Raw genomic sequence first — 21,676 nt, 5'->3', positions numbered from 1 at the left:
CACAGGACAGCAGATAGATTTTAAGTGCCTATAATCCCAGTATGCCCAACACTTGCACCTGGATTTCTCTCAGGCACTTCAAATTCATCACCCCTTGAGGCAGACACTGTGGATGCCCTGCCCATATCCACTTGGACCACTATGTACACAGTTCCCAGAGACCTAGTCTCCCCAGCTGCTCCCTGAGTTTCTCTCTGAGGGTGCTCTCTGGGATAACAAGTGTGCTCCTGCACCCAGCAGGCCTGAAGTAGGAGGGAGAGGTTCTGTAAACTTAGAGGCAGGAATTGATAAATACTCTAGCTCCCTGGCTCTGAGGGGTCAGTTCTGAGGTGTGTTCTCCACAGTATCTCAAAGAGTCCTCATTGGGATTGTTCACAGTGGTAGCCTTTTAGTCATCATTCCCTTTATTGGTTTTTCTTTTTCTTTGTCTCACTTCCCTACTCCTTCATAGTCCTTCCTGGGGTCACCTCCTCAGGAAAACCCTTGCCCTAAATTCTCATCTTAGGGTCTGCTTTTGAAGGCACCTAAACTAAAGCATTCCTTAAATATAACTCATATCCCCCTAAAATATTGTTTTCTGTTCTCTATCTCAGGCATGAACCCAACTATCATAATCAGACATCCAAATCTGGTCAATTCTTCTAGAAAGGCAGAGATACTGATATTTATCAACATCCTCCCTTCTTATAGTCAGCCCTGTGCTGAGCAATGGGACTCTAGGGATGAATCTGATCATTTCCTGCTTGTGAGTAGTCTCTAGTCTGCTGGGAAGACAGACCTGGACCCATATGAGGACAACACAATGTGCTCAGAACTGTATCAGAAAAGTCAGAGAATTCTTTCCTGAAGAGTTGACATGGGCTGGGTACTGAAGGCTACCACTTGAGAGTTAGGAGTGAGCCATTTGGGAGGCAAGAAGGCACTCTAAGCAGAAAGCACAGCTTAGGCAAAAGTTTGGGTGTGTGAAAATACATGGGCCGGGCAGGGCAAGAGAGGTGGAGGGAAATATGATTTCACTCTATGTTTGGTATAGAGGACCAAGGGGAGGGGTGGGCAGGAGTCAGGGTGTGGCAGGCCTTGAACATCAGGCTAAAGAGTTCCTACTTCCTTCCTAGTATGATGGGGAACTGGGAAGGGTTTCTAAGCAGGAGAGTGACACTGTCAGATTTGGGTTTGAAAGTGATCCCTCTGGATTAGTCAGATCAGGAGATTGGCTCAGCCCTACTCCCTAGATCAAGGCTGAAGGGTGAGCAATTTTAGGGGATGAAAGGAGAGATTTTGAGTCTGGGGCACTGGGGCAGGGGTGGGAGCTAAGGCCCAGGAAAGAGTGCTCCTGAACTTGAAAGTGACCAACTCCACTAGATGAGCTTTCGGCCTTGATGTGACCTGACTCAGCTAAATGAAGCTGGGGAGGGGAGAAAAGACCTGGGGGAGTTGTCGGCTCACTGCTCCTGAGGTAACCATTAATCCCTCTCCTGGGGAAATCCAGGGGCTGGTCCCTAGAGGGATAGATCCTAGGCAGAATGGAGGAACACATGGAGGCAGGCTCTGCACCAGGACTGGGAAACCAGAGGGTCCTAATTAACAACCTTGCTGACATCCTGGTCATTGCCGCTTATTTCCTGCTGGTCATTGGTGTCGGCTTGTGGGTGAGAAATTAGGGTGCTTCTGGGGGTCAGGATTCTGGGCCTGGGGGAAAAGTCTCAGGCAGACCCTATGTTCAGCAGGGGCAGGATGCCTGGATCTTTGAGGGAGACACCTGGGGCTGAGGGGCAAGCAAGTCTTTTGATAGCCTCAGGAAGGCGCAGCCAACACTCATTCCTTGTCTTCCCACCTTTGGATTGGGCTATTTGAAGGGGTCAGTGGATTTCCATCAGGGACAGCATTCTAAATGAGGTCTCTGTTCCCCTGTCTACATACCTGACCAGAAGCCTATTCATGACTCAAGGTCTCAGGAAAAGTCAGGTCAAATCCAGCCACACTTAAATGTGGGTGTTTGGGCACTAGGTTGGGGCCTGGGTTACTCTGGGTGCCTTGGAGGAGGTTGGGGCAGGGGGTTGGGTGGGAACCATCAAAAGAGCCCAGGACTGGTTAATCTTCAGCCTGAAACAAGGCTGAGGAATGTGTTGAGAAGGCTAATGAGGTCCAAAGATGTGCCCTGAACCCAAGTCTCCTCCCACTCCTGTCCCTCAGTCCATGTGCAGAACCAACAGAGGCACCGTTGGCGGCTACTTCCTCGCAGGACGAAGCATGGTGTGGTGGCCGGTGAGAGAGGCTGTGCCATGGAGTGGGAGGAGGCCTAGAGAAGCAGCCTAGTTCACCCCCACCTCTGGCCATCTAGGTCGGGGCCTCTCTCTTTGCCAGCAACATCGGCAGTGGTCACTTTGTGGGCCTCGCAGGGACTGGTGCTGCAAGTGGCTTGGCTGTGGCTGGATTTGAGTGGAATGTGAGACCCCCCCCCCTTTTTTGCCAATAACCCCCACCCCAGTGGGAGCCCCTGGAACTGTCACATCTGCTCCAAGCAGGGGGGATATAAGACTGGATGTGGGACTTCCCAGTAGTGGGGTGTGGTTGGGCTTTGAGTGAGGGTCGCACATCTTGCTTGGAGGCAGGGGAACGTTGGAGATGACCACTTTCAGGGCAGGGGTAGGTCTTGCTCCTGACTTGCTGTCTAAGCCTCGACCAGCTACTACCCTCTGTGGCCTTGAGTTACTCCTCTCTGAAGTGGGGTGAAGAGCCTTAAAGATAGTGAAGTCCTTATTCTGATACTCTCTTGAATCTGTGGCCTGTGAGGATCTCTGGACCAAATTAAAGCCCCCTGCAGAAGTAGGAAGGAGACAAAGCTCTGGGACTGAGGCTTGTCTTTGAGGGTTGGGGAGACCCGGGCTTCCTGGAGGAGGAGGCCTCTAAGCAGAGTCTTGAGGGACAGAAAGTTTGGGTGGGTGAAGAGAAGAGGGGAAGTCGCCCTTCCTGGCAGAAGCTGAGATCAGGCTGAGGAGTCTATGGTTGGATTCATGTGCTGGGGGGTGGGGGGATAGGACCCATCTTAGGAAGAACTGGCTTGGGAGGATTGGCAGGGCTCTAGTTAAAGGCCCAAGAAGGTGTCAAGACCCTGTCCCTTAATGTCCAGGGCCCAGGGCCCAGGGCCATCCTCTGCAGTTGTATCCTCTGAGCCCCCATTTGGACCTTTCCTTGGTGTAGCACATTCAGGAAGAGGTCTCTTAGACTCTAAGGGGAGGGCTAACTCAAGGAAGGATCTCAGTCATTCTCAGCTGTCATGCTGTGCCCGCAGGCGCTGTTCGTGGTGCTATTGCTCGGCTGGCTCTTCGCGCCCGTGTACCTGACTGCGGGTGTTATTACCATGCCACAGTACCTGCGCAAGCGCTTCGGAGGCCATCGTATTCGCCTCTACCTGTCAGTGCTCTCGCTTTTTCTGTACATCTTCACCAAGATTTCGGTGCGCACTCATGGAGGGGCCCTGGAAGGGCGGGATTCATGGAGTGGAGGTCTCTAGAAAGCCCTGGAAGGGGCGGGACCAAGGAAAAATCGCTGTAAGAACTATGATGGAGGTAGGGTCTGGAAGGAGTAGGCTTTGGGGCTGGGGCCACAATAGGTGGGACCTGGGAGGCCAGACCTTCGAAAAATGAGAGAACCTCTGAAGCGTGGCCACTTAGGGTCATGGTCTGGAAAGGAGATAGACCTGGGTCCCTTGCCCTGGTTCCCGGGTCCTGACCTGTGCAATCACTCCTTCCCCCAAGGTGGACATGTTCTCCGGGGCAGTATTCATTCAACAGGCTCTGGGCTGGAACATCTATGCCTCTGTCATTGCCCTTCTGGGCATCACCATGATCTACACTGTGACAGGTTGCTGTGGCAGGGGCTTAGGGAAGGAATGGGCTGGGGAGATGTGCTGGGAGCGTCACTGAAGCACATTCGGCTCACTAAGCCCTGCCTCCTGATGCCCGGGTACATGAGCCTGAAGAATGGGCTATTTCTTTGAAATTTGCTCTCCAGGAAGGGGCACAGTTTTCAAATTTGCACAAAGACACCATATGTACGCGGGGCAGCCTATTTGGGCTGTCTCCACTAACCCAGACCCTTTGCAGGAGGGCTGGCAGCGCTGATGTACACGGATACTCTGCAGACTTTTGTCATTCTTGGCGGGGCCTTCGTCCTCATGGGTTACGGTATGGAGCTCAACCAGTGGGGGAGGGGCACGGAGGTTGCAAGTTGCAGAGTTCTCCACCTGGGAGCAGAGGCAGCGCATGTCTCCAGCATGTGGGTCCTAGGGAGGGCCTTGGCGTGGGCCCCAGGTCCCCTGACAGCCTTGCCCTCACAGCCTTCCACGAGGTGGGCGGGTATTCAGGGCTTTTCGACAAATACTTGGGGGCAATGACGTCGCTGACGGTTTCTGAGGATCCGGCTGTGGGCAACATCTCGAGTTCCTGCTATCGACCCCGGCCCGACTCCTACCACCTGCTCCGGGACGCTGTGACAGGGGACTTGCCGTGGCCTGCACTGCTCCTGGGTCTTACCATCGTCTCAGGCTGGTACTGGTGCAGCGACCAGGTGCGGGGTCAGGGCTTTAGCCGGGAGCTAGGCCGGGGCAGAACCAGAACCGCTATGAGCAGGGCTGAGATGGGTGGAGCCAGAACACATCTGTGGGAGCCCCACTGCATGGTCTGAGGGGTGGGGAACTTGGCCAGGATGGAGTTAAACCAGTGCCACTGGGATCCAAAGAATTTGGGTCCGTAAGTGAAAGAGAATTGCCAGCAAGTGAATTGCTGAGCCAGAGGCAGGCCTGAATTAGGGCAACCAGTTAAGGCAAAACCTGAGGGGCAGGGAATCCAGGACTGGTCACAGATTGTTGAATGGACCTTGCCCCAGGTCATTGTGCAGCGCTGTCTGGCCGGGAAGAACCTGACTCACATCAAGGCGGGCTGCATACTGTGCGGCTACTTGAAGCTGATGCCCATGTTCCTCATGGTCATGCCAGGCATGATCAGCCGCATTCTTTATCCGGGTAACGTCTGCAACCCCACCCCCATCAAGTGTCCTGTGCCCCATCCAGCCCCTTTCTTGTTGCATGCATTCAAGTGCCTGTTTCCCATTTCTGTTACTGTCCTTTGATTTGGGAATCCAGTCACCCAGTCCCACCTCCCACGAGGGGTCCCATCTCTCTTCCACTAGGATCTCCCATCCCCACTTCAGGGATCCGAGTTCCCAGACAAGGTCCCGTTCTAGCCATGTCATGCTCTCTTGCCTGCAGATGAGGTGGCGTGCGTGGTGCCCGAGGTGTGTAAGCGTGTGTGCGGTACCGAGGTGGGCTGCTCCAACATTGCCTACCCGCGGCTGGTCGTGAAACTCATGCCCAATGGTGAGGGCAGGCGCACTGCGGAGATTGCCACTGGGAGGAGTGACCCCTTGCCAAGCCCGCACCCTCCTGGGGACACGTTGGTGGCCCTGGACTCACAGTTACAATCGGCCTGCAGGTTTGCGTGGACTCATGCTGGCGGTCATGCTGGCTGCGCTCATGTCCTCACTGGCCTCCATCTTTAACAGCAGCAGCACGCTTTTCACCATGGATATCTACATGCGCCTGCGGCCCCACGCAGGGGACCGTGAGCTGCTGCTAGTAGGACGGTGCGGCCTGGGTTTCCCCCAGGTCCTGCCCCACAAATCAGCCTTGGGGTGGGGGCAGAGAACACTCGGAGGATTGGGGGAGATGGGGGTCCTGGGTGTAATCTGCTGATGGCCACCCACTGCAGGCTCTGGGTGGTGTTTATTGTGGCTGTGTCAGTGGCCTGGCTACCCGTGGTGCAGGCAGCGCAGGGAGGGCAGCTCTTTGATTACATCCAGGCAGTGTCCAGCTACCTGGCGCCACCTGTGTCTGCTGTCTTTGTCCTGGCGCTCTTTGTGCCCCGTGTCAATGAGAAGGTAAGCCTATGTGTAGGTTGTTAGCTTGGGTCAGAACTGGGGACACCTGGAAGAGGCTGACATTCTCTCCCCTGGCAGGGTGCCTTCTGGGGACTGATTGGGGGCCTGTTTATGGGTCTGGCACGCCTTATTCCCGAGTTCTCCTTTGGCTCGGGCAGCTGTGTACGACCCTCCACATGCCCAGCACTCTTCTGCCGTGTGCACTACCTCTACTTTGCCATTGTGCTCTTCGTCTGCTCTGGCCTTCTCATCCTTGTAGTATCACTGTGCACAGCACCTATCCCACGCAAGCATGTAAGTGCCAGCTTCTGGATGGGTACCAAACATGCACCATGTGTGTGAGTGTAGCCCTCTCTACCCCTAGTCTGCCAGTCTACTTCCAGGAATGCCCATTGGGGAAGATCTGAATTTCTATGCTGAGGGTTCATTAAGGGTAGGCTGGGAGTCCAGTTGGAAGTTGCATTTGTAAAGCAAGAACAATGTTTTATTTAAATGACATTTATTTGAGGTGGTCTGGGGGGAGGTGGCTTTAAGACTGTCCCACAAAGTCCCTGGCATGGCCTGTGGAACTCAAAACACAGGATCGGACTGGTGGCTGAGAGGGGCAGAGTACCATTTTGAAGGCCCACAAAGAGTTTGGTCTTATGCTGTTGCAGGGCAGATGCCCCAGGGTAGGGTTGATTGGGGGCCAGGACAAAAGAGCTGGGCAGAAGGATAGGCCGGTAGAGAAGGGGGGAAAGGCAGCAGGAGGAAACTATGTGGACAAATATCCACAGGAAGGTACACTGTTAGCAGGACTAGAAGACCAGGGTCTAAAGTACTACAATTTGAATGCAGAGAGGGACCTGGGTTGATGAAGCAGGGGGTGAGCAGGGCCAAGAACTTTAAACACACAGTTGAAAGGCCTAGGTTTAGTATGAGGGCAAAGGGCAGCCATGGAAAGTTGGGTTTGAGTGAACGGAGTCTGGATTAAGTATACAGGCTGGACCGAGGGTGCTAAGGGGGTACCAGGTGGACAAGAGACTTCAGGGTCTGGGGTGGGGGAACAGCACTTTCACTTGGTCCCCACTCCCTTCCCCAGCTCCACCGTCTGGTTTTCAGTCTACGGCACAGCAAGGAGCAGCGGGAGGACCTGGATGCCGATGAGCTAGAAGGTTCAACTTCACCCCCTGTACAGAATGGGTGTCCTGAACATGCAGTGGAGATGGAAGGTAAGGCACTGCTTCAGGAGGCGGGGCTAAGGACTAGGGGAGCCAGGTTTCCTCAAACTAACTGTAGGGTGTCAATTTTCCCTAGAGCCCCAGTCCCCAACACCGGGCATGTTCCGCCGGTGCCTGCTCTGGTTCTGTGGAATGAACAGGAGTGGGGCAGGTAGTCCCCCAGCCCCTACCCAGGAGGAAGTGGCTGCAGCAGCCAGGCGGCTGGAGGACATCAGTGAGGACTCGAGTTGGGCCCGTGTGGTCAACTTCAATGCCCTGCTAATGATGGCTGTGGCCACGTTCCTCTGGGGCTTTTATGCCTGAGGTCAACCGTGTTGGACACCATGAGCCACTGCCAGGGCAGGGCTCAGCTTCACAATGAATGGGAGTGGGGAGCCTGCAGTGGTGAGAAGGGAGTAGGGCAGGGAGAGGGAGGGGGAAGGCCCTGGTTCCCTTTCTCTCCACTGCCAGGGGACCAGTCTACCTGACTGGCAGTCATAGCCCATGAGGCCTTGGCCAAACTGCCACAGCAGTTCCCCTAAGCAAAAATAAAGCTGCTGTTCCCACATTGTGCTGTGGCCAAAGTGTGCTTGCTTCAGGCTCCTGTCCTGAGACCTGGGTGGGCCTCCACCTCACAAGACCTTCTTTTCTGAAGACAGAAGCCATGTGGCTCTCCACTCATCCACCTCTAGCTGGTGCTTCTCAGTCTTCCAGCCTGCATCCTGCAGTCCTGGGGAGAGGTCATAAGGGTGCTGCTGGGACTGCTGGAGAGAAGACTCCAGGCTGACCCGGGGGAGAGTGGTAAGGAGTGGCACAAGCCAGGTACATGCTCTGTGCACTGCCCAGGCTCTACCAGCCTCTGCGGGGTAGTTTCTGGCACAAAACGGGGCTAAAACCTCATCTGGCTGCAGCATGAAGTCACTGCGTTAGTATATGGAAAAATGCTGGAATGGAGTAGGTGCTAAATGAAAGATCATCATCATTTGTGAGCCTCCCCCCAGTTCTTCAATGCCAACTGGGATTACACAAATTGCTAACATGACACAGCCTCTGGGACCATTCTACCTCCCTATCCTATTGACGGGGAAATGAGGTCCAGACTTCAGATCACAGAGAGAATCCAGGTCCTCCACCTCAAAGCTAGAGGTGTGGGGATAGCGTTAGGCAGAGCCTCTGGGGAGGAGGCCTCAGAAGCCAAGGAGCCATGGGGCTTAAAAGTGTTACCTTTCAAGAACTTTGGGAATAGCTTGTCCAACACTTGGTGTGTGTCCCTGACGATGACCCAGTTGTCTTTCTCAGGACCTGGAGGGGGGTGCAGACCCAGAAGTTCTCAGGTCCCCAAGTGGAAGAGTCCTTCCTCTCTCTATGCCTCTTTGAGCCATCAACAGTCTACAGTGTGAGGTGCTTACCTGCCCGTACTTGGTTCCTCAGTTCCTCCAGCCCTCTTGGGAGGGGCCCATCTCCCTGCAGGGCTTCAAGCACCAGCCCGTGTGTAGCAGCCCTTAGGATGGTTTCAGGGCCTGCCATCTGGCTCAAAACGACTTGCACCTGGTCTGGAGAAACCCAAGACAGACTGGTGCTAGGGAAGGGCCACCTCCCAAAACATTCTCAAACTAACCACCTTGCTTCATCCTTGTCTGCCCTGAGGCCTTGGCCTGCATGGATAGAGGCTATCTTTCACCCTTTTCTCTTCCAACTTCTCTCCTGTTGTTCCCAATGTCTGGCCAAACTGAAATGCCCAATTTCCAAATACAACTTTATAGCAGCTCACGAGGTGGGTTTATTTTGCATGTCCAACAAGAAGAAGCATCTTTTAGCACACAACCAGCTGACCAGTAAACTCCAATACTTGTTTCCTCAACAGGTGACTCCGGATGGGAGAGAATAATTCTCCAGGGGTAACCAAAGGTCATAATCTTATTTGAGTATGTTGCAATCTACAAAGTGCTTTACTTAATTGCCTTTCTCATAAAAACACACAGGCAAGTAAGGCAAGTACACAGGGACAAACTGCATTTCATTGAGGCTTGCAGCTATAGTTTGAATTCACTAAGTTTTAGTCTAGAGCTCCCTCCAGGATACCAGGCAGCCTCTAAACTGTTCAGGGCTTGAGGCTCTGGAGCTGGTGGAATGAGAAGTTGACCTCAGAAGGGTGAATCTAATTCTGGAAGAGCACGGCACACTTACTTTGTGACAGGTCCCAGCGAAGGAGGTAGGGCTCTTGGTGTCCCTCAACCAGCTGTTGCAGGTCAAAAACACTGAGGGAAAGAAGAGAGTGAAGGGTGGGAGGAGGAGAAAGAAAAGCAGGAGTAACTATCCAGTCAACTGAACTGTCCTTACCTCATCTGTCCTTCACCTACTTCCCATCTCTCAGCGTTACCCACGTACCCCATATCTATCTTTTTCTTCCTGCATCTAACAAATATATCCCTTGTATTTGCTGTTACAACCCTGCTCCCCTCAAGCATCCATGCTGACCCCAAGTCTGCTCAGTAGAAATAAAGAAACTAGAATAGAGAGGTGAGGCCCAATCAGGGGAGGCCAGAGTGTAACTGTAATAAAGAGCATGTGCGGGGAGGGTGGGAGGGCAGTACTGATGGGTGGGAGACACTGAGCCACTTACCTGGAGGTCAAGCGGTGTAGGGGGACCCCCAGGGATAGAGACTGAGATGGCCAAAAACCTGTGGGAAGCTGGATGTCAGGAGTCAGGATGCCCAGACAGGGGGAGAGACTGGGAGACAGTACTTGAGACTAAGGGGGTGGATCACCTGTCCACAGTGGCTCCATCTGATTAGCTGAAGTGGGGCCAAGTACCTCTCCCCTCTGAAGGAAGTGCTTCAGGACCAGCCGGAGTCGGCCTTCATTCAAGGTCTCTATGACAAGGGCTCGGACTGCCCGGTAATTGGCGTAGATGTGAAGGGCAGTGAGGAAGAAGAAACAACCAAGGCTGAAGCTGGGGTGAGAGAGTGAGGTGGTCAACAGGGGCAGAGACCCAGCTGGGCACCTCTTCCCTGCCCTTGATCCCGGCTTACCCAGGGCAATCTGACACGAGGGGAAGCATCAAGAGACTGACCAGGAGCCCTGCCAGGTTTACCAGTGTCTCCTAGAAAAAGGCAGAGGGGTTGGAAATTAGAGGTCTTCCTTCCAGGCCAGGCTGCATATCCTTGAGTGCCTTTCATCACATTCCTCCCTGCTCCAGAACATCCCAGGGCTCCCTACACTGATGAGGGTGTCTTAGTAAGTTTTTAATGTTTTTGTTGAGTGGGTTGTCATTCAAGATACGAGATGCTTCTCTGTCCAGGTACATACAATATCCTTGGAACATGTCTTCTTTGTTTTGCAAGAGTCACCAGAGTAGTCCTACGCTTAGGCAACTGAATGTCCACAGAATAGGGAAGTACTTTTATTTGGTGGCTTAAAAAGATTGATCCCCCTCAGACCCTTGGTATGCAAAAACTGGGAGGCACATCTGCAAAAGGGTCAAGGAACCATCCAGGAAGGCTCAAGATCCAAACCTCTTCTCTTGAGAATCAATGTTACTAGAACCCTCTGCTGGCTTGAGATAGTCTGACTGAGCTCACCCAAGGGTGACAAACATCTGCCCTTAAGTCATCATGAGGGAGGAAGAGTCTGGTTTGGTGGCCCTGACTAGTGGGGTCCAAGGGAGAGTTGGTCTTGAAGCTGGGAGAGCTCTTCTTACCCAGGTCTCCTGGCAAGGGGGCAGGCTGTGGAAATAAGGCAGTGGTTGTCATGGTAAATAAGAGATGAGACCTTGGTTGCACAGGAGCAGGAAGACCTCTTCTCCATCAGGTGGGAACAGTCATTTCCAGTGGCCACATCAAGTGGCAATAAAGCAACATCAGCAGAAAGCAGGGGCCTGCTACAGGGCTGAGCACATGTCCTGAGTTGCCCCTGACATGTGTTCCTGCCTCTGCAGACTGAGGAAGCCCTGGGACTTGGAAAATACAGCTTGGGGACATGGGGAGAGCTGGGGGTTAGAAAGAGAGCAGGTGAGAGACAGCAGACATGAAGCTGGGAAATCCTAAAGTGCAGGACACGGGTTATACTTATTTCTCTCTTCCTAACAACCTATGGAAGAAACAGCAAGGAAGAATTGGTTCAACCATTTCCTGAGAGAAGGGATGTGCCCAAAGGTACCCAGGGTCACTGAACCTCTGACTTATTTCCTCTTTAGAAGCCAATGAGTACCTCCTGTATGAGGCCACTGTAAGTATTTAATGAGTTCATATAAATGACATACTTGGCACATGGTTAGTGTTTAATAAATATTAGCTCGTGCTAATATTTTTAGTTGTGTTAATATTATTGAAAGGAGTTAGTTTTAAATTTAAAAATTTTCTATTTAGAAACTGAGCAAAACAATTTAAGAGAAGGACAGAAAGTAGTACTGGACAGAACAGAGATTTCTAAATTGTTTCACTGTCAAAGAAAACTGTGTCACACTTCTAACCTGGGCCTCACTTTCCTCTTCTGTAAAACAGAGATAATAATAGTATCTGCCTCATGGGGTTGTGTGAGAATTAAACAGTGCAATGCACATAAGCACTTAGCACAGGGGTTTGGGGGGATCCAATACCTGTTGAATTCAGCCTTCGGGGTGTCCCCACCTCTACTTGAGGGTGCTCTGGTCTGATGAGGGGCTGGACCAGAAAGGCCTACAATACTGTCAAGTGGAGACCCCTGGCCAATGACCCCAGCCATCTCATATGCTGAGCACTTTTTGACTTGCCAAGTGCTTTAACATATGGGACACATGACCAGACATCCTCCTCTCAGTTTGGGACTATGGCCTAGAGGGGGTGAAGGTCAGGGCAAGGGCCCACTCTTGGCCACACAGGGAGAAAGGAGGGGCTGAGATGATCAGCTTGGGCTTTTTGCCACTAGAACTCATGCCATCAATTTGAGTCAAGAGCAGGGACTTCTTCCTGTGTCTCCCCTATCTACCCTCAGGAGCGCTTAGGTACATCTCTCCATATTCCCAAATAATGGCCTAACCTGCCTCCCCGCTCCAACTCCCCCCAACCCCAATTCCAGCTGCTCACCTGACTGCTATCCTTGGCTGACACATCAGCCATGTTGTTTCTCCGGGCCTGGTGCATGGTCAGGGCAGCCCGAGTGGCCCCACCAGCCACACTCACAATGCACTACGTGGGAAAAGGGAGAGTGAAGGTCAGAATGGCCATGTGTTATGGCAACATAGGCACCTCTATGGCTGAGCTGAGTAAATGACCCAAACCAGTTTGAGAAAATCAGGCACCAGGTGACCAAACAGCAAAATTCTGAATGCTGTCCTTAGTGTCTTGTTCTCATCCCCATACTTCCACTAGGTCCCCCTCCCCTCTTATTCCTGGAGAAAACTAAAGCTCTGCCTGCCATATCTCCCTATGACCCAGTCCCAAGGAACTCCATTTCTTTCCCCAAGGTGGAAGCCCACAGGCTGTTCTTAGCTCAGAACTTCCCCAGCCTGCAACTCCTACTTTGGCTGCACCCACCCCTCTGCTAAGCTCCCAGGCCCAGTCTGGTTTCCAACTTTGTGCTTACATTCTGCCTATAACAAATTCCTCTCCTCCTGTCCCAGAGGAGGACTAGTCAAGTCTTCCAGGCCAGTTCAAAACCCACAATGATGGTCCTGACCTCCCAGTGTACCTGGACCTCAATCCCTGAGATCTAAGATGGTAGAACTCATCAATGAGGGTCACTGATCACTGTCATCCATCTCATTATTTATCAAATCTCTTTTAGATGCCAGACACAGATTTAGTGCTGTGACATAACTTAGATATAACCCTTGTTCTTATGAAATCTACAAATCAATAGACAATAAATAAACAAGTTGTCGTGCAGGCAGAAGAAATGTTCAAAGGTAAGAGGAATGTGGTACAAATTGAGGCTGGAGTGACCTGATCACGTAGAATCTTGCAAACCTTGTTAAAGTCTTTACCCTAGGACCCACCAGTCAGGGAAGTGAACTTATTGGATTTCCATTCTTAAAAAGATTATGGGCTGCTCTGAGAAGTAACTGAAGAGAGGCAGAATGGAAGCAGGGAGACTACCTAGGAAGCAACCATGCTTTTCCAGCAATAAGGAACCACCAGGTGACGCACAGGTGGAGTGAATGGGTTAGAGAGATTTAGGAAGGAAAAATAACAGAACTAAATAGAGGTTTAGCTGAGGGGGATAGTGGGCCAAGAAGACAGGCATGGATGACAACCAGCCTTCTGGATGGTGTACCTGGGGGACAGAGGTATTAGTCACGGAGACCAGAACTCTACAAAGGGTGGGGGTGGTCAGGGAAAGTTCATGGCCCTATTCTACTCCTTTATTTGACAGATGAAGAGACTGAGGCCCTAAGGGCAGAATAGAATACCTAACTTGAAACAGATGGCAGAGCTCGCAATCGTTGGTTCACAGCTGCAAGCAATGGTTTTCTCTGGTGTTTCCTGTTCTGGGGTTGGAGGGGGTGCTCAGGGCAGCATGCCTGGGCCAGTTACTGGTACCTGGGCTAAATGTACTCCACACAAAGAACTGTTGTATCTGAAATGTCACCATGGAGAAGTACTGCTCTAAAGTGATTGTGAACAGATAGGTACGCTTTTGAGATGGATCTTAACATGTCTTCTTGAGTCACTGCTCTGTGCCAGGTACTTAGCCTTTGGTGAAGACAGGCTAAGCTCTTACTGAACTTTGCTATGCTCCAGTTTTCTCATTTGGATGCAGCCAACCTGAAGGAATTGTAAGGGTGAGCAGCTTGGCAGAGGAAGAGCTCACATTCACCCCATGTCACCCTCCAGCCTTACCATTCACTTTGTGTTTTGTCTTGCCACTGAACCATGACCCACACTATTCCTTCTGCTCAAAAACATCCACTGTTTACCTTAAACCCATTCTTCAGGACCCAGGCCCAGGGAAGGTCTTCCTGCATCTCTTGACTAGGCCAGAACTTCTGCTCAACCCTCTTGCAGCCCCCTACACTTCTCATCTGGAATACCTGTAGCTATAATTCTATAAATAAGTTGTTTAATTATGTGCAGCTTTCTTCAAAGAAGATATGGGAGGGCCCTGGGGCGCCAGGGTGGCTCAGTCAGTTAAGCGTCTGACTTCGGCTCAGGTCATGATCTTGCAGTTTGTGAGTTCAAGCCCCAGGTTGGGCTCTGTGCTGACAGCGCGGAGCCTGGAGTCTGCTTCCCCTCCCCTGTTCGGGCTGTCGCTCTCAAAAATAAATAAAAATTAAAAAAAAAAAAAAAGGGGGGGGGGAGGTCCTATATTCCATGCCAAACATGCAGTACATACTCAATAAATACTTTACTGAAAGAATGAAAGAGCCTGGGAGCTGATCCCAAGATGTTGACACTGGACCACACTTTCTATCTTTCAGCTCAGAGCTCCCTCACCAATCCTGTGACTTCAGACACTGTCTTAGAATATGTGAGGCACTAGAAGCTACCTGGCTGGAGTATCAGAAAATATGGTTGAGTCTGAGTAGAAAACTCTGAACTTTTCCACTTTTCCACAAGTGTTTTGAACACATGGCCCAGGCTGGGCTCACCTGTGGGCCCACAGTAAGCCCACACATCACCACCAAGGCAGGTATAGGGGTGCCCCAGAGGTGGGTACCTTGGCCAGGTTGCTGGTACAGATGGTAATGGTGAAAAAGATTGGATAAATGGGAGCCATAATCTCGAGGAACATAGCTACATCGTTGAGGATATCAGCAAAAAGCCTGGGGGGAAGGGATCAGAGGTTAGAGATCAGAGGTAAGAGACCTTCACAATAGAAGACTTCCCTCCCTTCGGTCTCAGCCCCTCCTTACCTCCATTGCTTGGCATTGCAGTCCAGTTTACTCCTGTTGGGGAGGAGAGGTTGGTTTGCAATTTGGATATAAGGAGAAAACACATCCTGTGGGCAATGCAGGCCATCCTTAGTCTGAGGTAAGGTCTGAAGGCTCAGCAAAATCCATACCCCAGGCAGACATCTATCCCAACACCCTATCACTGCTGCCTGAAATACCATTAGCTGGGAGGACCTTCAGTGGTCACTTAGTGTTGCCCCTTTACTAACACATGATACATCTAGGAAAAAAACTGATTTGTCTTGTGGTTGCTCCTCACCCTCTGCTCCTCCTGTAAGAGGTCATCCCTGGGTCCCTCTTCCATCTCCCCGCCCCCCCCCCTCCACCCCGCCCCATCTTCTTCCCACATGGTCAAGGGTACCCAGCAAGAAGTCCACATAGTTTGGACTGGTAAACACCTACATTTAGTGTAACTCCTGCTCAGAGAAGGGACATGACTTCCCTCAGATCACATGGAAAGCGGGATCCAAGAGAAAAAAAAAAAAAAAAGAAAAAGGCCAAGAGAAAGAGGCAGGCTCTGACATCCAGGCCTAGGACATTTCTATCACATGAGAGGATGGATACCTCTTCTGCCAGGCAGAGGGACTCCTGGCCCGTGCACAAACACTCTTCTCCAAGAGTCCAGTGGCAGGGGATGTTGCAGCCCTCAGACCAGCTCAGAATTTAGCCCTGTTCTTACTTTGAAATCTGGAAGGAAAGGGAACACTCCTAGGTGGGGTATGGGACACACAAGAGGAACTCCTGAGGGAATAAATGGCAAAGGCAGGACTAAAACCGTGGGCCTGGTCTATGGCTCTGCCCAATAAAGCAGCTTGATGCTATTAGTTATAAGCTGTACGACTTGGACAAGTGACTTTCCTTTTTAGGTCTGCTTTGCATCTGTAAAACGTACATATTCAATCCTCTCTACAAAGCTGTTCTAAGGATTAGAGATGATATATACAGAGCTTGTGAGGCATGGAGCTGTTAACAGCAGCTAGTGTTTTCTGAGCACTTACTATGTGCCACAATATGGTATGCACTTTGCATAAGTTATCTCACTGAACAAATTGTAGGTATTGTCTGCCTATGATTATTGGCAGATAATAAATCACTCCTAAGGTTGCCCAATACTGGCTTGAGGAGGAAGCAGGCAGCATAAGATCCTTAAACTCTTCTAGATAAATGGGAAGTCTGACTCGATGTGGGACAAGGATCTTGATTACTTGCCCAAGTCCACTCCCTACCAGGCTCAACAAAGTCCAATCAGGTATCTGAGCCACCAAAGTAGCTTCTGGAGTAAAATCATTCCTTTTGAATTAAGCACTATCCTGTTCAGGCTTCTCTTTCAACAAGCAGAGGACATTTAGAGTCTTGTGGCTGTATTTTTCCATGATGGGCAGCAGAGGGGCATATCAGTGCTCTTGAAGGCAGATCTGATCATAGCAATGGCTCTGTGGCTTCACTGCTAGGGTGATTCCCCTGGACTGGATACTCATGAAGGACTCCTTTGCTCTGATAAAGTAATTCCTAAATCTCCCCTCCCCTTGAGACTGGCAGGAGAAAGGCGGAGCTGAAAATACAGCCAGGGATGAGACAGACATGACCCCTGCCTGGGGAGAGTGGCCAGACCAGGAAGACAAACTCACCCTTTCCACCAGGCAAAGATGATGCGGCCCAACATGCCAGTTGAATCTGGGGGAGAGAAGCACTGGTAAGGAACAAGGGAGAGCCTTGGGGGCTGTTGAGCCTGGCAGACCCTGGCACTAAAACAGATGATTCACCTTGGGTCACTGCTCTAGGAGCTCAGTTTGGTACAATAAATATTGGATAGACAGAGCTGTATGATGGGGTCAGAAGTGTCTAGATTTAGTAGTTCCTGAGTATGTACCCAAGAGAACTATGCACCCATGCATGCCAAGACACGGACCAGAAACATTCTTTGCATAAACGGCAAAAAACTGGGAATAACACAAATGCTCACTGACAGCAGAATACACAGATTCTAGTACATTCCCTCAGTGGCACAGTAGACAGCAGGGAAAATCTAATGCACAACTACTCATATCAAAATGGAGGAATCCTAGTAATATAATCTTGAATGAAAAAGTAAGCCATGAAAACTACATAGAACAAAATACACTTTTCATAAGGCTTTAAAACTGAGCAATACAGTATTTTGGTATATATATCTATATGGAACACCTATTAAAAAAAAAAAAAAAGGAAAAGCAAGAAATCCTGTGTGGAAAGTTGAGAGGTTATTGTTGATATTCTAGTTCTTAGGTTGGACAATAGGTTCACAGGTGAGTTTTAATTTAAATTTTAATTGATACTCATTAGAGTATAAATTTTAAAAAAGGGACTTGAACTGCAGGTTGATGACAAAGAGCTGGGGGCATGGGGTAGAGGGAGAGGCTTCCTCAGGCTAAAGAGAGTCAGAGAATTCTCTAGAATCAGCCAGACCTTCATTTGAACAATAAATGCTTACTGGCTACTTACTTGCTGCCAGACACTATGTGAGGTAAGGGGAATACCAGTGACTCAGAAGGTCATGGTTCTGGACTCAAAATCCAGTGTAAAAGGAAAACAATCAGTATGAAAAACATTGATTTAGACCAAGGATCAGTTAACTGTGGTCTGTAGTCTTCTACTCCCTGTTTTACAAATAAAGTTTTATTGGAACATAGCTGTGACCACTCATTTACAGACCGTCTATGGCTGTTTTTGTGACATGTAGCAGAATTATTTGCTGTGATTGAAACTATAGAGCTTACAATGTGTAAAATATTTATCATCGCATCCTTTACAGCGTTTGCCAACCCCTGACTTACACCCTTTATACTGAGAGTAGCACTCAGTAAGTTCAGGAGGGGGATCACAAAGGACTGTTTTAGAACCAAACAATTGGGAAGGCCTCATACAGTGGACAGAGGACTCTTACCTTGTTTGAAATTGAAGGCATGGACCCTTAAGTGGCAAATGCAAGGAGAAGAGAAACTAAGCTGTGAGGAGGGTTGGAAGTCTCCTACAACATATAAAGGTGGGGACCATAAGATGGCCTTCCCCATTCTCCACTGGAAAAGACGTACTCACCTCTTGCCACAACTTCTATCCTTCGGCAGTGAGGCCTTCTATCTAGACATCTTTATCCAACCCTGGGCTTGAGGAACACCACTAAACACTCTGGTGAGCACCTGAAATCCCTACTGCTTTCAACCTTCACAACAATCCTATGAACTTCCAAGAGAGCACTCCCTTTCACAGATGAAGCAACTGAAGCTCCAGGAAGATAGTCAATAAAAACGGGACATTTTACAAGAAAATCTGCATTTCCTGCTTTTTTTGGAAGAACCTGAAGACATGGCAATACTGAGCCTGCCTTCCCTTACTACTGCAACTGGCTGGGGCTAAGCAGTGGCTACCTCAGAAGAGGCATGTGTACAACACATTTCTCATCAGGTCTGCTCTGCTCCTACATTTATGTCCCCTGTGTGTCCCTGGAAATAATATCCACCGGGTGGCTTTACAGGCTTCCTCCCTCTATCACTTATCTTACCCTCTTCCTTTCAAGTATATTTTATTCTCCACAAAATTTTTATTGTTCTACTTAAGATTCTTGTATTGGATCAACTTAGTGACTTTGAACATGCTCAGATTATTTTTACTTGTTGAGGGAGCTCACTGGGCCAGACTCTCTTTTTCTTCCTTCTGACTGCACACTCACATCCCAATAAGGTGTATGTCCTGCATACAAGGGCCACTAGGTAGAAAGGGGGCGTATTCTACCTTTCATCAACAGTCTGCAGGGCCCTTGTCAGAATCTGGAAGTTGGCACTAGGATGTAATAATGACACATACCTTCCTATTATCTCAAAGTCAACACTGTCCACTAGACTAGAAAACTTAATTCCTACTTGCCTCAGTTACAATTAGTTGAGCTGTATGATCTAGAAATTTTTGAGCAGCAGTAAGGGATCAGCTGTCTACAAATTGTACAAGGCTCCACTCTCAATCCCAATGGCAAAAGTCAGTGGTAGTTAAGAGTGGGACACAGGAGTCCATTGGTGTGGGTCCAAATCCCGGCCCTACATTAACTCAGGCCAAGTGGCTAAACCTCTCTGTGCTTCAGTTTAATGAAAGCTTGTTTTGATACCAACAGCAGGCTTTAAAAAGTGGATATTTCTGCATATCTTAAAGTGATCTCATTTTTTTTTTTTTTTTTTTTTTTTTTTTTAGTAACTTTAAGACATACATAGGCAACATGTTGGCGAAAAGAGTAGGGTACTTAGAAATGACATGAAAACATCAACTACTGAATTCCAAACACCCAGCCTATAGCAGAGCAACAGAAAAGGTCCAAATTAAGGACACACTCTGGTTCAAATCCACGTCCTATAAGTTACTGGCTGTGACCCTAGCCAAGTTACTTTTTTCGTGCCTTAGTTTATCTGTAAAATGACAATACCTATCTCAGAGCTACTGCAAAGTCAGTACACTTAATGACTGGCAAATAATAAACACTGTGTCAACTATTATTATTAAAAGAAGAGGTAGCTACAACAAGCCACAGATCACCACTTCTCCACTATCAGAGAAAGGGCTTCTTTCAAGAGGTGACTCACATTTGGCCAGTTTGCTCAGTCTTAATGGTAAGGATGCAAGCATGGGCTTCCTGATCCTCTAAAAGATCCATGGAGGCTCACCAGAGATGTGGCCAGGTTCATGCTTAAAAAGGGCCTTCCCTTGGGTCTGATTTAAGTTCCCACTGGGAATAGTAATAAAAGACAAGGGACAGTGGAGACAGCCACAAATCCTTTTCTTCTCTACTTCACTCTCTAGGTGGCATGGTACCAAACCATATGCTTTACTTTTCATTAATGGTTTTTAAAAATGCTGTACACATCCAACAGATAGTTATAATAATTATACCATCACCTAGTATTCCAAGAGTTTCCAAAATGCCTTTCATTCTTCCCATAACCTCCTCTTTCCTACTCAGGACTATTACAAAATTGTTTTTTTTCTAGAACAAATTTCCCACACTTCTGGAAGCTGTTGGTTTTATTCAATAACCATAGTCTTATGCAGCTCTACACAAAGACTAGGGGTAAAGGAGGGGAAAGATTAATTTAGCGATTCAAGCTCCAGGTGATTTACCGACTCTGAACAATATATATAGGGAACTGAGTGTGGCTGCAAAGCTGGTGCTCAGGATGAGAGCATTCTGGTGGTGGGCGACTAATTATCGTTGAATAAAGCAATAAAAATATTTATAATTAACCCAGCTGAATTTTGTTTTTTAACAGGGCACAAGGCACTGTTCTGGAACTGGGGAGAGTTGGCTCCCAGATCCAATCAGGCACGAGTCCGGAAATATACACATCACAGCCCAGTACTAGAGGCCAGACCACTGGGATGGGGGAAGGGAGGGGCTGGGCTTCCCAGTCAGGGCAAAAAGAGGCCAGAGAGGTGGCAAGGCTGACAGCAGTGACAGGCGAGGCCCCAGGGGCCCAGCTCACCTTTCACCAACCAGGTGGCAGTGGCAGCTGAAACAGAAGCTGTTGCGTTCCCCACCCCTATGCCCAGCAAGACTGCGTGGGTGGCGAGGGAGCCTGAGAGGCTGGAAGCAAAGGCCTGGAGAAGAAAAAAAAGTGGGGTGAGGAGTGTGCGCAGGAGCACGATGGCCTAAATTCTATTTATCATCAGCTCTTCCAGATGTGTGAACTGGAACTTGTCACAGTCCCGCTCTCGGCCTCAGTCTCCAATCTCTAAATGGGGAGAGAGAGGTGGCCCGCATTGCCTCCCTCACCCGTGGATATAGGCTCCCCCCGACCCCAGTCGGCCGGGCTGACCTGCACGGAATCCCATAACTGGTAGGGCAGATAGTCCGGGCTGACGCTATCGGGGAAGCCCTGCGGCAGGAACACGGCTATGAGGCTGGAGAGAGGTGGTGAAGCAGTGCCGAGAGCACCCCCTGCGCCGCCAGCCAGTCTTTGGGGTTTCACTGTAAAGGCCCCGGAGAAATCCCACCAGCGCCACCCCCAAGCTTCCCACTGCAGACTCCCGTCGGCGGCGGCGAAACAGCCCCGCGCCTCCGCGGAACCGAACTGTTCACAGCACACTGGGCGATTAAGATTCGTGGCGTCAGCCATCTCGCAGCTCTTCCTTCAGGTCCGCTAGACAGGAAACGTGGCGGGACTACATTTCCGGCTTGGCTACGGCGTCTGTAGAGGTGCAATCTTTCCTCGCCAAAAGGTCGCGGGCATTCGCGTCCTCCTTTGTGCAGCCTGGGAACCCACATTTCCTCTCTTACCTCCTGGCTTCTCTGAGGACACCCCAGGGCTGGTCCCCGCCCTTTTGTAGCTGGACCGCCCGAACAGTGGGAACGGTGTAGCCTGCCAAGTCCTGGAGATACCTGCTTTCCTGTAACCCGCAACTCTCAGTTTTGGGGAGAAGGAAAGAGGGCATCCCTGGGGAACCGTTGTGTTTGAGAACCAGTGCGGCCACAGAATTTTTAGTTGTGTGATTTTGGGAAAGTCAGTGTCCCTCTCTGGGCCTCAGGTACTTTTGTTGTTGTTGTTGTTGTTGTGAAGGCAGGGACTATATATTACTCCTTATTTTATCCCCAGAACCTAACACACAGTAGGTGCTTAAAAGATACTATGAATGCATGCATGGAAGAAAGAAT

General features: G+C 49.9%; 2 protein-coding genes across 10 annotated transcripts; one reads left to right on the top strand and one right to left on the bottom strand.

Annotated features, from left to right (window-relative positions):
• The first annotated feature begins 240 nt into the window (after positions 1–240).
• Positions 241–7,704, top strand: SLC5A2 (solute carrier family 5 member 2). 4 transcript variants are annotated; one of them, XM_045461857.1, is made up of 14 exons: positions 241–649; positions 2,194–2,265; positions 2,342–2,446; positions 3,293–3,457; positions 3,759–3,864; positions 4,107–4,187; positions 4,340–4,569; positions 4,888–5,023; positions 5,270–5,377; positions 5,493–5,643; positions 5,769–5,937; positions 6,016–6,231; positions 7,019–7,148; positions 7,234–7,704. In XM_045461857.1, exons 1-14 carry the CDS (start codon positions 596–598, stop codon positions 7,458–7,460), a joined length of 1,950 nt encoding a protein of 649 aa, XP_045317813.1. In that variant the 5' UTR covers positions 241–595; the 3' UTR covers positions 7,461–7,704. The 4 variants fall into 4 exon arrangements, with proteins under 4 accessions (XP_045317813.1, XP_045317815.1, XP_045317811.1 ...); XM_045461855.1 differs by lacking the exon at positions 241–649 and adding an exon at positions 691–1,649; XM_045461859.1 differs by lacking the exons at positions 241–649; positions 6,016–6,231 and adding an exon at positions 683–1,649.
• RUSF1 (RUS family member 1) lies at positions 6,420–21,191 on the bottom strand. 6 transcript variants are annotated; one of them, XM_045461863.1, is made up of 13 exons: positions 20,841–21,191; positions 20,508–20,622; positions 16,635–16,680; positions 14,968–15,000; positions 14,772–14,877; positions 12,200–12,301; positions 10,169–10,239; positions 9,905–10,089; positions 9,760–9,817; positions 9,324–9,394; positions 8,546–8,689; positions 8,361–8,438; positions 6,420–7,866 (listed from the first exon to the last, which is right to left on the bottom strand). In XM_045461863.1, exons 1-13 carry the CDS (start codon positions 21,138–21,140, stop codon positions 7,769–7,771), a joined length of 1,407 nt encoding a protein of 468 aa, XP_045317819.1. In that variant the 5' UTR covers positions 21,141–21,191; the 3' UTR covers positions 6,420–7,768. The 6 variants fall into 6 exon arrangements, with proteins under 6 accessions (XP_045317819.1, XP_045317823.1, XP_045317821.1 ...); XM_045461867.1 differs by having other exon boundaries at positions 14,968–15,053; positions 20,841–21,161; XM_045461865.1 differs by lacking the exon at positions 12,200–12,301 and having other exon boundaries at positions 20,841–21,185.
• Positions 21,192–21,676: the final 485 nt, after the last annotated feature.

This window comes from Leopardus geoffroyi, chromosome E3, assembly GCF_018350155.1.
Source record: "Leopardus geoffroyi isolate Oge1 chromosome E3, O.geoffroyi_Oge1_pat1.0, whole genome shotgun sequence".
NCBI lineage: Eukaryota > Metazoa > Chordata > Mammalia > Carnivora > Felidae > Leopardus > Leopardus geoffroyi.
Note: the sequence above shows the minus strand (reverse complement) of the source record. Positions and strands in the feature narration are given on the sequence as shown.